This window comes from Leopardus geoffroyi, chromosome C1, assembly GCF_018350155.1.
Source record: "Leopardus geoffroyi isolate Oge1 chromosome C1, O.geoffroyi_Oge1_pat1.0, whole genome shotgun sequence".
In the NCBI taxonomy this organism is placed as follows: domain Eukaryota; kingdom Metazoa; phylum Chordata; class Mammalia; order Carnivora; family Felidae; genus Leopardus; species Leopardus geoffroyi.
This window is the reverse complement of record NC_059328.1, coordinates 187619810-187635148: the sequence shown is the minus strand read 5'-3', so window position 1 is coordinate 187635148 and position 15339 is coordinate 187619810. Positions and strand designations below refer to the sequence as shown.

General features: G+C 43.2%; 1 protein-coding gene across 4 annotated transcripts in view; it reads left to right on the top strand.

Moving 5' to 3' along the window:
* The window catches only part of FLACC1 (flagellum associated containing coiled-coil domains 1), a 63435-nt gene that overhangs the window by 27890 nt on the left and 20206 nt on the right, over positions 1-15339 (top strand). For 2 of the 4 annotated variants that reach the window (XM_045480730.1, XM_045480728.1), the window contains 4 exons: positions 576-714; positions 1460-1534; positions 12794-12842; positions 14364-14497. In XM_045480730.1, the coding sequence (XP_045336686.1) occupies positions 602-714; positions 1460-1534; positions 12794-12842; positions 14364-14497 (371 nt within the window). In that variant the 5' untranslated portion in view covers positions 576-601. Of the gene's footprint in view, positions 1-575; positions 715-1459; positions 1535-12793; positions 13350-14363; positions 14498-15339 lie in introns of those variants that run through there. The other 2 variants (XM_045480732.1, XM_045480731.1) reach the window with 2 other exon arrangements.

Sequence of the window (15339 nt, the reverse complement as noted above, 5' to 3'; positions counted from 1 at the left end):
TGATAGTTGTCTTTCACGCAGACCTTTGTAATAGGGATTTTTTGGTATTGTTTTCATGGAGCTAAGAAGGAAGGATTTTGATCTATAATTCGGGCAGGTGAACAGGGATGAGAAATTGAGACATTCACTTGCACTGTAATTTGAGTAACAAAGTTAATTTTTCAGGAAGTTCTGTGCAAGATCTACTGTAGGGATTTCTCCTCATTTCAGTGAGAGCTAATGTGGCCTGATGGAAGAAGGGCCTAGGAGATTTTTGCTACCCCTGTGATCATTCTGAACCTCAGTATCCTCATCTGTAAAATTGAGATAACAATAATTGATCACTTATTGTGTGCTTGGATCACAGTATGCACTCAATGGTGACAAATTTTAAATCGCTTTCAAGTCAAGTCCACTGGGTGCCAAGGAGTGAGATGTTATTCTATAGTCAAGACCCTGCACCAGATCAACAGCTCCCAGAATTTACCATGTGTGCTTTGGGCTTTTGCTGGGTCTTTCCTAATTTGTCTCTTAAGTATCATTGCTTTGACTCTGAATGGTGTAACTCTCTGATGTTACTTTCCCACTTCAACCAGGACCTCCTGATCTAGCAGCTCCTGCCATGTACCCCAACCCTCTCATCTACTGTACCTGCTGGGACCCTTGGAACTTGGGACCACGGAAGCTAATCAAGACCCCTCAGCCACCAAGCAAGACCTCCACAGGGAAGCCCAAGTATGGATTATATGGATGGAGTAGAACAAGGGCCCTTGAATTCCATTTGCAGCCTTCTTTCTCTTCAATATATCCAAATAGTCAACTAGGCAACAAAATCCCAAGAAGGCCAGAAAGCCTAGCTTTACACAGCTTTCCCAGCCAGCCTGTTGGCAGCACATTGCTCTTGCCAGTCCTGCTTAGACTCGGTGTCATTTTAAATGAAGAAGTCTCAGGGGTGCCTGGGTGGTTCACTTGTTTAAGCATCCGACTCTTGATTTTGGCTCAGGTCATGATCTCATAGTTTGTGGGTTTGAGCCCCACATCGGACTCTGTGCTGACAGTATGGAGCCTGCTTGGAATTCTCTCTCTCTCCATCTCTCTCTGCCCCTTCCTGCACCTCTCGAAAGAAAGAAAGAGAGAGAGAGAGAAATGAATGAATAATAAAAATAAATGAGAATATCTCAGAGTTTGTGCAGCAGGGAAAGGTCAGCTTCCAAAGAAAGGACCTGATAGCCCCCCTCGGGAGAAAAAGAGCTTTGGGCTCTGGGGTACAAGCTGCCAACCCAGGGTCCCCTGGGAAATGAACCTTCTCAGGTCTTCTTCTAGAGACTCCCCAAGACCTTCCTGACTTTAAAGATTTCAGCAGTCAGAGCATGTATTCCCATTTTGGGGTCATGATGGGCATCTACCTAATCTGGGAATGCTAAAACAGGTTTCTGAATTTCTAATTTTCTCTTTTTTGTTATCTATTTTGCATTTTCAGGCTAACTCCTCTTCCTTCAGCTGCAAAAAAACAAAATTGTGTCCAACCCACAGCAAAACCTGTTGTTGCCCCAAAGTAAGTATTTTTATGTTCATGGGGAAGGAATTACCAGAACCTACAATGATTTCCCCCAAACCTCAGATCCTGCATGCAAATTGTGTGGTGCTCTGCACCCACTTTCAAAGTCACAACAAATAAGCTCTCAATTAGGGGTACCCCTGACAGCCACTATTTCCTGCCCTAAAAGGGAACAATACATGATGCATGTCATAGGCAAAGAGCCTTGGGGAAACTCCCAGGCGTTTATGGTGGTGGCTTACCTTTTTACTGATTACTGTTCTATGTCTAAGGTTTTTGGTAGGTGGCAGCTCTATTTTTATTCATAAATTAAATTTTTATCCATATTTTGTTAAGCTTAGAAGTATAACTTAGTTTAGGCATGTATCTTTGTATTCAATTTATTTGGAAAATATTTATTGAGCCCCTACTATTTGTTTGGCATTATTTCAGGTGCCAGGAGACAGCAGTGAACATAGAAGAGTCCCTGCTCCAGAGCTTACATTCTAGGGGGGAAATGACCATAAAGAAGTTAATACATCCCAGTGCATCCCAGTGCTATGTAGAATATAACACAGGCAAAGGGAGGAGGGGATAGTGAAGGCAGGGTTGTTATTTTCTATGGGTATTTCAGGGAAAATCCTTATGTAAAGGGGACAGCAGGAGCCTGCTGATATCTGAGACTAGCACTCCTGGCAGAGGGAACAGCAAATACAAATTCCCCCTTAGTGGGAACCTGCTTGGCACATTTGGTCTTTTCCAGGAAAGCAAAGAGGCCCATGTGGCAGGAGTGGAGGATGTGAGCAGAGAATGGGGAGAGGTGAGGTCAGAGAAGTAGCAGAGATGATGAATGTAGTTGGCAGAATAATGGCCCCCCAAAGATACATCCTAATCCCTGGAAACTATGATTCTGTTCTATTACTCATCAAGGGGGAATTAAGGTTGTAGATAGAATTATGCTTGCTAATCAGGGGACGTTGAGATGGACAGATCATCCTGAATTATTGGATGGGCCCAGTGTAATCACAAAGGTCCTTATTCATGAAAGAAGAGATGTGACAATTGAAGCTGAGTGATACAGTTGTTGGCTTTGATGGAGAAAAAAATGCCGCTACAAACACAGGAAGCTTCTAGGAACAGGAAAGTCAAGAAAACATTTTCCTGTGGAGCCTCCAGGAGGAATATCATCCTGCCAACACCTTAATTTTTTAGCTCAGTGAGACCCATTCCAGACTTTGACCTCTAGAACTGTAAGATAATGAGTTGGTTTTGTGTTAAGCCACTGAGCTTGTAGTAATTCGTTACAGCAGCAATAGGAAACTCATATAGTAAAGCTTGCTACCAGTATAAGGACTTTGGCTTTTACTTTGAAAGAGACAGCCTATAGGGCTGCCATAACAAAACAAACAAACAAACAACAACAAAAAAAAAAAAACAGAAAAAAACACAGACACTGTGGCTTAAGCAACAGAAATTTATTTTCTCACAGTTCTAGAGACTAAAATTCAAGACCAAGGTGCCCACAGTGTTGGTTTCCTCTCAGGACTCTCTCCCTTGCTTGCAGATGGCCACCTACTTTCTGCTCCTTCACATGGTCTTTTCTTTGTGTATGCACATCCCTGGTGTCTCTCTGTGTGTCCTATCTCTCTTATAAGGACACCAGTAAGGTTGGATTAGTGCCCACCATAATGGCCTCATTTTAACTTAATCCCCCTATAAGGCTCTGTCTTCAATACTGTCACATTCTGAGGTACTGGGAGTTAGGGCTTCAACATATAAATGTTGGGGGGACACAATTTAGCCCATAAGAGATGGGAAGCCATCAGAGGGTTCTGAGAAGAGTGACATGATCCAACTTGCATTTGGAAATGACTAATCTTTTTTTTTTTAATTTTTTAATGTTTATTTATTTATTTTGAGAGAGAGAGCATGAGCAGGGGAGGGACAGAGAAAGAAGAGAGAGAGAACCCAAGTAGGTTTCACGCTATCAGCACAGAGCCCTGTGCTGGGCTCCATCCCACAAACTGTGAGATCATGACCTGAGCCAAAATCAAGAGTCAGATGCTTAACCAACTGAGCCACCTGACCCTGCAAAAGGATGAATCTGGCTACTGCATTGAGAATGGACTACAGTGACCAAGGGTAGAAGCAGAGTCCAGTTAAGATGTAATCGTAAGGACCCAAGCAAGAGAAGATGGTGCTTTGACCTGGTAGAAATAGCAGAGGTGGTGAGGAGTGGTCCCATTTGGGATATATTCTGAAGGTAGAAACCGGTAGGATATGCTAATGGGTTGGGTGTTAAGTATGAGAACAAAACAAAAGAGGGGTCAAGGATGACTTCAAGATTTGGAGCTGAGCAACAGGAAGGATGGAATTTCCATTTTCTGCGATTGGGGCAGACTGTGGGGGGAGGTACACATTTGTCAGGAGCTGAGCATAGGAAGTTCAAGATGCTTCTTACTATCAAGTGACAATGTCAAGTAAGCAGTTGGATAAGTGGATCTGAGAGAGAGCTCTGGCTGCAGATATACATTTGACAGTCGTTGGCATATACATGATACTTAGAGCCCTCAGATCAGATGAGATCTCCAAGACAGGGAGTAGAGCCAGAGGTAGGAAGAGGTAGGAGAATGGAGACCCAGAGCACTCCAATGTTGAGAGGTTGGAGAAACCCCGAAAAGGAGAATGACAGGGAGTGGTCAGTGAGGTAGATGACAAATCATCTACCTGGTATCCTGGAAGGAAAATGACAAAAATGTTCCAAGAAGGAGGATTCTAATTATCTGTGTCAACAACTGCTGATAAGCTCAAGGTCTCAGTCTCCCAGTACCTCTTATTGGGAGCAACATCACTCACACCACAGCTCCACTCTGCCCGCCAATTAGCCCCTGCTAACACTGTCCTAGTCTTTTGCAATATGGTGAGGAACACTTTGTGGGTACTTTTATTATTTTTTTTATTTTTATTTTTTTTTAATGTTTATTTATTTTTGAGAAAGCGCTAGCAGGAAAGGGGCAGAGAGAGAGAGAGAGACAGAGACAGAATCTGAATTAGGCTCCAGGCTCTGAGCTGTTAGCACACAGCCTGATGCAGGGCTTGAACTCACGAACCATGAGATCATGACCTGAGCCAAGGTCAGACGCTCAACCTACTGAGCCACCTGGGGCCCCTACAATTCAAAGACCTGTTCATTGTATTTATAACTTTCCAGTGAGACCCTACTGGGACTCCACATCACCCAGTCTCTATGTCCTATTGAGTCAGCACTGACTGAGGCTGGGAAACGGAGCAGCTGGGATGGCCTCACCATCAGGAAGGGGCTCGGGTAGATACTGATATGACCCACAAATGGGGACATGAAGAATCTGATCACCAGCCAACTGTTAACTTGGGCCTCCAGTCACAAACATATGGCCTCTGTGAATTACATCCTTTTTGTGAATCCTCTTATTCTTTTGCAAACATACAATGTACTTTTTGTTATTTCAAAAGTCTTAATTCTTAAATATGAACTACAACATAACTGTTTTAACCATGTTTGGGTAACTTTTTTTTTTTTTTTTTAATTTCTCAGAAGCCTTGAAAAATGGCAGTAGGCCCAGTGCTCTCAACTGTCCTGGGAGACACAGTTGGCAAATTGCTTTATCTGCAATTCTTTGTAGCACCTAACTTTTTCTTCTTCTAATTTCAGTATTTATGTGCCTCTATTTTTCTCTTCTTAAATAAAAAGCATCACATCTCATTCCATTTCTCTTAGTATGGAGTACTGTGGTTTGCATCCATTAACCACTCATTGAATTCATTAAATGAGAAAATGTGAAGTGCGTTGACTGACATCAATGAAGTATCAAACTTTGCTTAGTGTAATCAGAGTAATCTGAGTAGGTTGACAGGGGAAAAAAGAGTCAAGGAGAATCATTCTGGATCAACCATACCTTTTACTTTTCAGAGTGAGAAATAGAATTCCAACAAAATTAGTACGCAGGAGCTGCATTCTGACCCTTGGAGCAGTTCAGAGGTGAATGCAGTACTGTGGAAGGTCTCCGTTTGCTCAAGGAGATCTACGAAGAACAAAAAAAGACATAAGCTTAAATCCATCACCAGCTTTTTTTTTTTTCATTATATGAAATTTATTGTCAAAATGGTTTCCATACAACACCCAGTGCTCATCCCAAAAGGTGCCCTCCCCAATACCCATCACCCACCCTCACCTCCCTCCCACCCCCCATCAACCCTCAGTTTGTTCTCAGTTTTTAACAATCTCTTATGCTTTGGCTCTCTCCCACTCTAACCTCTTTTTTTTTTTCCTTCCCCTCCCCCGTGGGTTTCTGTTAAGTTTCTCAGGATCCACATAAGAGTGAAATCATATGGTATCTGTCTTTCTCTGCATGGCTTATTTCACATAGCATCACACTCTCCAGTTCCATCCACATTGCTACAAAGGGCCATATTTCGTTCCTTCTCATTGCCATGTAGTACTCCATCGTGTATATAAACCACAATTTCTTTATCCATTCATCAGTTGATGGATATTTAGGCTCTTTCCATCATTTGGCTATTGTTGAGAGTGCTACTATAAACGTTGGGGTACAAGTGCCCCTATGCATCAGTACTCCTGTATCCCTTGGGTAAATTGCTAGCAGTGCTATTGCTGGGTCATAGGGTAGGTCTATTTTTAATTTTCTGAGGAACCTCCACACTGTTTTCCAGAGCGGCTGCACCAATTTGCATTCCCACCAACAGTGCAAGAGGGTTCCCATTTCTCCACATCCTCTCCAGCATCTATAGTCTCCTGATTTGTTCATTTTGGCCACTCTGACTGGCGTGAGGTGATATCTGAGTGTGGTTTTGATTTGTATTTCCCTGATAAGGAGCGACGTAGAGCATCTTTTCATGTGCCTGCTGGCCATCCGGATGTCTTCTTTAGAGAAGTGTCTATTCATGTTTTCTGCCCATTTCTTCACTGGGTTATTTGTTTTTCGGGTGTGGAGTTTGGTGAGCTCTTTATAGGTTTTGGATACTAGCCCTTTGTCCGATATGTCATTTGCAAATATCTTTTCCATTCCGTTGGTTGCCTTTTAGTTTTGTTGGTTGTTTCCTTTGCTGTGCAGAAGCTTTTTATCTTCATAAGGTCCCAGTAATTCATTTTTTCTTTTAATTCCCTTGCTTTGGGGATGTGTCGAGTAAGAGATTGCTACGGCTGAGGTCAGAGAGGTCTTTTCCTGCTTTCTCCTCTAGGGTTTTGATGGTTTCCTGTCTCACATTCAGGTCCTTTATCCATTTTGAGTTTATTTTTGTGAATGGTGCAAGAAAGTGGTCTAGTTTCATTCCTCTGCATGTTGCTGTCCAGTTCTCCCAGCACCATTTGTTAAAGAGACTGTCTTTTTTCCATTGGATGGTCTTTCCTGCTTTGTCAAAGATGAGTTGGCCATACATTTGTGGGTCTAGTTCTGGGGTTTCTATTCTATTCCATTGGTCTATGTGTCTGTTTTTGTGACAATACCATGCTGTCTTGATGATGACAGCTTTGTAGTAGAGGCTAAAGTCTGGGATTGTGATGCCTCCTGCTTTGGTCTTCTTCAAAATTACTTTGGCTATTCGGGGCCTTTTGTGGTTCCATATGAATTTTAGGATGGCTTGTTCTAGTTTCGAGAAGAATGCTGGTGCAATTTTGATTGGGATTGCATTGAATGTATAGACAGCTTTGGGTAGTATTGACATTTTGACAATATTTATTCTTCCAATCCATGAGCAGGGAATGTCTTTCCATTTCTTTATATCTTCTTCAATTACCTTCATAAGTTTTCTATAGTTTTCAGCATACAGATCTTTTACATCTTTGGTTAGATTTATCCCTAGGTATTTTATGCTTCTTGGTGCAATTGTGAATGGAATCAGTGTCTTTATTTGTCTTTCTGTTGCTTCATTGTTAGTGTATAAGAATGCAACTGATTTCTGTACATTGATTTTGTATCCTGCAACTTTGCTAAATTCATGTGTCAGTTGTAACAGACTTTTGGTGGAGTCTATCGGATTTTCCATGTATAATATCATGTCATCTGCAAAAAGCGAAAGCTTGACTTCATCTTTGCCAATTTTGATGCCTTTGATTTCCTTTTGTTGTCTGCTGATGCTAGAACTTCCAACACTATGTTAAACAACAGCGGTGAGAGTGGGCATCCCTGTCGTGTTCCTGATCTCAGGGGAAAAGCTCTCAGTTTTTCCCCATTGAGGATGATGTTAGCTGTGGGCTTTTCATAAATGGCTTTTATGATCTTTAAGTATGTTCCTTCTATCCCGACTTTCTCAAGGGTTTTTATTAAGAAAGGGTGCTGAATTTTGTCAAAGGCCTTTTCTGCATCGATTGACAGGATCATATGGTTCTTATCTTTTCTTTTATTAATGTGATGTATCACCTTGATTGATTTGCGAATGTTGAACCAGCCCTGCATCCCAGGAATGAATCCCACTTGGTTATGGTGAATAATTCTTTTTATATGCCGTTGAATTCGATTTGCTAGCATCTTATTGAGAATTTTTGCATCCATATTCATCAGGGATATTGGCCTGCAGTTCTCTTTTTTTACTGGGTCTCTGTCTGGTTTAGGAATCAAAGTAATACTGGCTTCATAGAATGAGTCTGGAAGTTTTCCTTCCCTTTCTATTTCTTGGAGTAGCTTGAGAAGGATAGGTATTATCTCTGCTTTAAACGTCTGGTAGAACTCCCCTGGGAAGCCATCTGGTCCTGGACTCTTATTTGTTGGGAGATTTTTGATAACCGATTCAATTTCTTCGCTGGTTATGGGTCTGTTCAAGCTTTCTATTTCCTCCTGATTGAGTTTTGGAAGAGTCTGGGTGTTTAGGAATTTGTCCATTTCTTCCAGGTTGTCCAATTTGTTGGCATATAATTTTTCATAGTATTCCCTGATAATTGTTTGTATCTCTGAGGGATTGGTTGTAATAATTCCATTTTCATTCATGATTTTAACTATTTGGGTCATCTCCCTTTTCTTTTTGAGAAGCCTGGCTAGAGGTTTGTCAATTTTATTTATTTTTTCAAAAACCAACTCTTGGTTTCGTTGATCTGCTCTACAGTTTTTTTTAGATTCTATATTGTTTATTTCTGCTCTGATCTTTATTATTTCTCTTCTTCTGCTGGGTTTGGGGTGTCTTTGCTGTTCTGCTTCTATTTCCTTTAGGTGTGCTGTTAGATTTTGTATTTGGGATTTTTCTTGTTTCTTGAGATAGGCCTGGATTGCAATGTATTTTCCTCTCAGGACTGCCTTCGCTGCATCCCAAAGCGTTTGGATTGTTGTATTTTCAATTTCGTTTGTTTCCATATATTTTTAAATTTCTTCTCTAATTGCCTGGTTGACCCACTCATTCTTTAGTAGGGTATTCTTTAACCTCCATGCTTTTGGAGGTTTTCCAGACTTTTTCCTGTGGTTGATTTGAAGCTTCATAGCATTGTGGTCTGAAAGTGTGCATGGTATAATTTCAATTCTTGTATACTTATGAAGGGCTGTTTTGTGACCCAGTATATGATCCATCTTGGAGAATGTTCCATGTGCACTCGAGAAGAAAGTATATTCTGTTGCTTTGGGATGCAGAGTTCTAAATATATCTGTCAAGTCCATCTGATCCAATGTATCATTCAGGGCCCTTGTTTCTTTATTGACCGTGTGTCTAGATGATCTATCCATTTCTGTAAGTGGGGTGTTAAAGTCCCCTGCAATTACCACATTCTTGTCAATAAGGTTGCTTATGTTTATGAGTAATTGTTTTATATATTTGGGGGCTCCCATATTCGGTGCATAGACATTTATAACTGTTAGCTCTTCCTGATGGATAGACCCTGTGATTATTATATAATGCCCTTCTTCATCTCTTGTTACAGCCTTTAATTTAAAGTCTAGTTTGTCTGATATAAGTATGGCTACTCCAGCTTTCTTTTGGCTTCCAGTAGCATGATAAATAGTTCTCCATCCCCTCACTCTCAATCTAAAGGTGTCCTCAGGTCTAAAATGAGTCTCTTGTAGACAGCAAATAGATGGGTCTTGTTTTTTTATCCATTCTGATACCCTATGTCTTTTGGTTGGCGCATTTAGTCCATTTACATTCAGTGTTATTATAGAAAGATACGGGTTTAGAGTCATTGTGATGTCTGTGTGTTTTATGCTTGTAGCGATGTCTCTGGTACTTTGTCTCACAGAATTCCCCTTAGGATCTCTTGTAGGGCTGGTTTAGTGGTGACGAATTCCTTCAGTTTTTGTTTGTTTGGGAAGACCTTTATCTCTCCTTCTATTCTAAATGACAGACTTGCTGGATAAAGGATTCTCGGCTGCATATTTTTCTGGTCATCACATTGAAGATCTCCTGCCATTCCTTTCTGGCCTGCCAAGTTTCAAAAGAGAGATCAGTCACGAGTCTTATAGGTCTCCCTTTATAAGTTAGGGCACGTTTATCCCTTGCTGCTTTCAGAATTTTCTCTTTATCCTTGTATTTTGCCAGTTTCACTATGATATGTCGTGCAGAAGATCGATTCAAGTTATGTCTGAAGGGGGTTCTCTGTGCCTCTTGGATTTCAATGCCTTTTTCCTTCCCCAGTTCAGGGAAGTTCTCAGCTATGATTTCTTCAAGTACACCTTCAGCACCTTTCCCTCTCTCTTCCTCCTCTGGGATACCAATTATGCATATATTATTTCTTTTTAGTGTATCACTTAGTTCTCTAATTTTCCCCTCATACTCCTGGATTTTTTTATCTCTCTTTTTCTCAGCTTCCTCTTTTTCCATAATTTTATCTTCTAGTTCACCTATTCTCTCCTCTGCCTCTTCAATCCGAGCCGTGGATGTTTCCATTTTATTTTGCATCTCGTTTAAAGCGTTTTTCAGCTCCTCCTGACTGTTCCTTAGTCCCTTGATCTCTGTAGCAAGAGATTCTCTGCTCTCCTCTATACTGTTTTCAAGCCCAGCGATTAATTTTATGACTATTATTCTAAATTCACTTTCTGTTATATTATTTAAATCCTTTTTGATCAGTTCATTAGCTGTTGTTATTTCCTGGAGATTCTTCTGAGAGGAATTCTTCCGTTTGGTCATTTTGGATAGTCCCTGGAGTGGTGCGGACCTGCAGGGCACTTCCCTTGTGCTGTGGTGTATAACTGGAGTTGGTGGGCGGGGCTGCAGTCAGACCTGATGTCTGCCCCCAGGCCACCGCAGGGGCCACAGTCAGACTGGTGTGTGCCTTCTCTTCCCCTCTCCTAGGGTTGGGATTCACTGTGGGGTGGCGTGGCCCGTCTGGGCTACTTGCACACTGCCAGGCTTGTGGTGCTGGGGATCTGGCGTATTAGCTGGGGTGGGTAGGCAAGGTGCACGGGGGCAGGAGGAGCAGGCTTAGCTCGCTTCTCCTTAGGTGATCCATCTCAGGAGGGGCCCTGTGGAAGCGGGAGGGAGTCAGACCCGCTGCCTGAGGGGTGGCTCCGCAGAAGCACAGCGTTGGGCGTTTGCGCGGAGCAAGCAAGTTCCCTGGCAGGGACTGGTTCCCTATGGGATTTTGGCTGGGGGATGGGTGAGGGAGATGGCGCTTGCAAGCGCCTTTATTCCCTGCCAAACTGAGCTCTGTTGTCCAGGGGCTCAGCAACTCTCCCTCCCGTTGTCCTCCAGCCTTCCCGCATTCTGAGCAGAGCTGTTAACTTATGACCTCCCAGATGCTAAGTCCCGCTTGCTGTCGGAACACACTCCATCCTGCCCCTCCTCTTTTGCAAGCCAGACTTGGGGGCTCTGCTTGGCCGGCGGGCCGCCCCTCCGCCCTGGCTTCCTCCCGCCAGTCCGTGGAGCGCACCACCTCACCGCCCTTCCTACCCTCTTCCGTGGGCCTCTCGTCTGCACTTGGCTCTGGAGACTCCATTCTGCTAATCCTCTGGCGGTTTTCTGGGTTATTTAGGCAGGTATAGGTGGAATCTAAGTGATCAGCAAGACGTGCGGTGAGCCCAGCATCCTCCTATGCCTCCATCTTCCTCTCTGTCTCCATGGCCAGCTTTTTAAAGAGATCCAGGCTACTCAGTGATTTCCCCACCACCACCACCCCAAGGCTTTCCTAAATTCAGAGAAAGTAAACAAAATTAGCATTGTAAAGAGTTCCTGGTTTATGAATGGGAGCATATGGTTGCTATGAACTGAGTTGTATTTTAAGTGGTTTTAAATCTTTTCAATTACATATGAGTCCCATTGTATTATCAAAGTATACGGTGCGCCCATGTCTGTTTTTTAACACACAGAGTCATGTTTTCGCCAGGTAAAATAATAGTATCTACAGTAGCCAAATCCTTGGGCTAGTTTTCTCAAGGGAGTCTTCAGTGCCTCTCTGGAGGCCTCATTTGGGGGGTGGGAGATGTGGGATCAAAACCAGACTTTATTAGCCAAGGTAGAACTGCCTCCACCAAGAAAAATCCTCTCAACCCCACACCCCCATACCCAGCTGACTTTGGAACAGTCTCACCCTGGTAACCACTCCACAACCCTTAAAGATATTGTGGTTATTTTGATCATAGGGAAAATGGAACTCCTAGATCAGTTTTGGTTGTTTCTTTTCACAGCAGTTGGCCTGATTGTATGTATATGGGTGTGAGTGTTTGCTGAAGCAGAGGGAAAATGCCCTAGCTTCATATACCTAAGCCTAACTAGTCTTGTTGTCAGCACATCAGAAACTGGTTACTCTTATTCCAATCTTTCAACTTTCCAGGTGAGGTCCCTTACAAATACACTTGATATTTGGATACCTGATATGTTCACATTTCTACACCTGAAAACAACAACTAATTATGACCAGGATTAACCATTTACTTATCCTGAATTTATGATACTGACCATTTCAGGTCCCATATCACTAATTTCTGGTGCAAATAAGAAAGGCTTTTGTGCAGACAACGTAAATGTCACTAGTGTGCTCATTTGAGATTATGCACCATAGGAGAGCCCTTTGGATTCTCAGGCCAAGTCTCTTGACCCTTATTTTAGGAGTGGTTCTATAGGCATGATAGTCAACTCCCCACTTTTTTACTTCCTGCCTTTTTATCACAATCTGTATACCAATGATCTCGGGACCATTGAACATTCCTTAGTTCCTGAGTAGAATATTTCAGAGCTGAAAGGGGCCTCCGAGATTATCCCAGTAATGTCACTTTTTACAGATGAGCAATGGGGATCAGGGAGCAGCTTCTAAGCTTTGAACTTCTCTTTGCTCCCTGGTTGTTTTCTGAGCACGTCTTTCTCTTGCAGAGGGAAACTCCATTTAGGAAAACAAGAGGAGAGCAATAAACCACCTTATGTGAGTAAAAACATGAAGGGGGCAGCGGGACTAACATTTACTGAGTGCCTACTTTGTGCAAGCACAGGCCTTTTACATGTACGTACCTCATTGGATCTTTGCAATGATCCTATGAGGAGGGGCTATCGTTATTGCACATAGCGTAACTGGTAAGTGGCAGAAAAAGGACTTGAACTCAGCTGAGCCAGACCTCAGAGAGGGCATGTAATTGCCACTCTCTACTACCTTGTGCATGGCAAGAAGACTGTGCCAAGGAAACCAGACACTGACCACCAGTCCAGGCTAGGGTACAGCTCATGCCCACGTGCCAGAAACCCCCCACTGTCACACTGGGGAACCCACAAATGCTAGGGCAGGGACAACAGAGGAAGGGAGCAGGGCCAGGACCACACTGGAGAAAGAGGTGGGAACTAAACCCAGGAAGATCTCAATAGCTGCCTAGGAGTTTGGGCCTAATCCTTCTGGTGTCTGGGAACCTTCATGGGTCTGACACAGGCACAGTACCAGGTAAGATTTACATTCTAGAAAAAACATTGTCTGATGGGATAATACTGGTGCTTTTTACTATGGGATTTTTATCTATTTTCTTTTTTTCCCTTTAAACAAGGATCATGCATTTCCTTAACAGTCAGGAAAAAAAACAAAAATGTTATTGCCCTCCAGACAGAGAGGATGATGAACTTTAGGGGAGTCAGAACGAAGGCAGGGAGGCCAGCTGGGCAGGTATGGCCAAAGCCAAAGAGAAAGAGGAGGGTGGCTTTAGGCTGTTCCAGGGGCAGGAGTGTGGAGAGGAGAAGATGAAGCTGGGGTACAATTAGGCAATAACAATGACAGGACTTGTGTTGCCTTAGGGGTGCCCTACACAACCTAGAAGGCACAATCTTATCCTGGTCTCTGCAGGCTGGTAGCCCTGCCAGATTTCTGACTTGGGTCTAGTGGGGAATAGAGGAAGAACTGACTAAAATAGATGTGTTTGTTTGTTTTCATAACCGTGCTAGACACTTTCTCCTGTTATTTTGGCTTTCCTCATAAAAGCCCTTTGAGGAAGAGTTATCCTAATTTTCTAATGAGGAAACTGAGGCACACAGATATTGAATAACTATAGTTGGTGGCAGAGCCAGCATTTGAACTCAGGCCCGTCTAATTCCCAAAACTTAGCAATTTCCGTGGTGTCTGACTGCCTTCTGGCCTCTGGCCATGTGGAGAATGCAGACGAGGGGCAGGGCTTGGGGCTGAGTGCCGAGTGAAGTGTCAGCATTTAGGGTTGCACATGTTGAGCTTGAGAGGCCTTTGGGAACATCCAGGAACCATTTGAGTCTTGAGACCAGATCTCAGGAGAGAAATCTGGGCTGGAGTATGAGGGTGAGTGGTAACTGGGGAATGCACAGGAGGGACTTGGGCTCTGGGATCCCACCTCATGTCTCTGTGTCTAAGATGTGAGTAGCACTCTAGTGGAAGATTTGGAGGAATCTCTGCACTCCAGGTCTGCAATATTATCTTACCTTCCACCTTGATGCCCAGGAAGTGATAAACGTGTCACCTGGTTATCGCCTCATTCGAAATAGGGAGCAGATTTCCATCACCTTGGGAGATGAAATGTTTGATAAGAAAAAGCGGTCGCAATCAGAGATCATGGACAGAGTCCAGATTTCCAGGTAATGCCCTTGGACCTATATCCAGCTCCTCAGAGCTATCACTATTGGGCTTGGCCTGGCCTCAAGGAGAAGCTCCTAACTTCCATGCCCAATGCACAGGGTCTCTGTTCTGAAGGTGCTATAAAGTCACTTCACTCCTCATCCCTGTGCTGCTCCTCTCCACACCCATCTCTCTGCCCTGATCCCATTTGAAACAGGACAAAGGTCAGGTCAGGCAGCTGACCTGAAAAGTGATTGGGTATAGTATAATTTGTACTAAAGGAAAGCAGTTATTCTTAGAGGTGATGAACAGATGAAATATTCATAAAATAGTCTGAATTTGGAGGGTGTAAAGTAAGAGTAAAGTCAGGGTTTTTGGGGAGCTGAGTATGCATCTCTTTCTCATTTTGCCCAAAGATGTCACTCAGTTCATGCCTCTGGGAGGCATAGCATGGAAGATTCTGGCTGAGTCTACCCCAGTTGAGCACAGTGCATCCTCTCTGTCATTCAGGCCCTACCCACTCTATCCTCCAATGCCATATAAAGTCAGCTCCCACATCTTATCCATTCTACTTCCTAGATCTCTCATTCATGTCTCTCTCTCCCTGTCTCCTCCTACATCCTCTCTCTTGTTCCCTCACCTTGTTGAATGGAGGACCATCTCTGCTGCACTGCACACGTCACTACCTGCCACCCTGTCTACTCCAGCTCAACCAAATAGAGCTAAATAACTTATGGACATCATGGAGGCTCCAAACCCAGAAACACAGAAAATTGTTATCTATTCTGCAAGCCATGCTCTGAAATCCCCTCTTTGTCCTGTGTCTGGGCCATTCCTTGTCTATGATTCACTGTCAGCATCA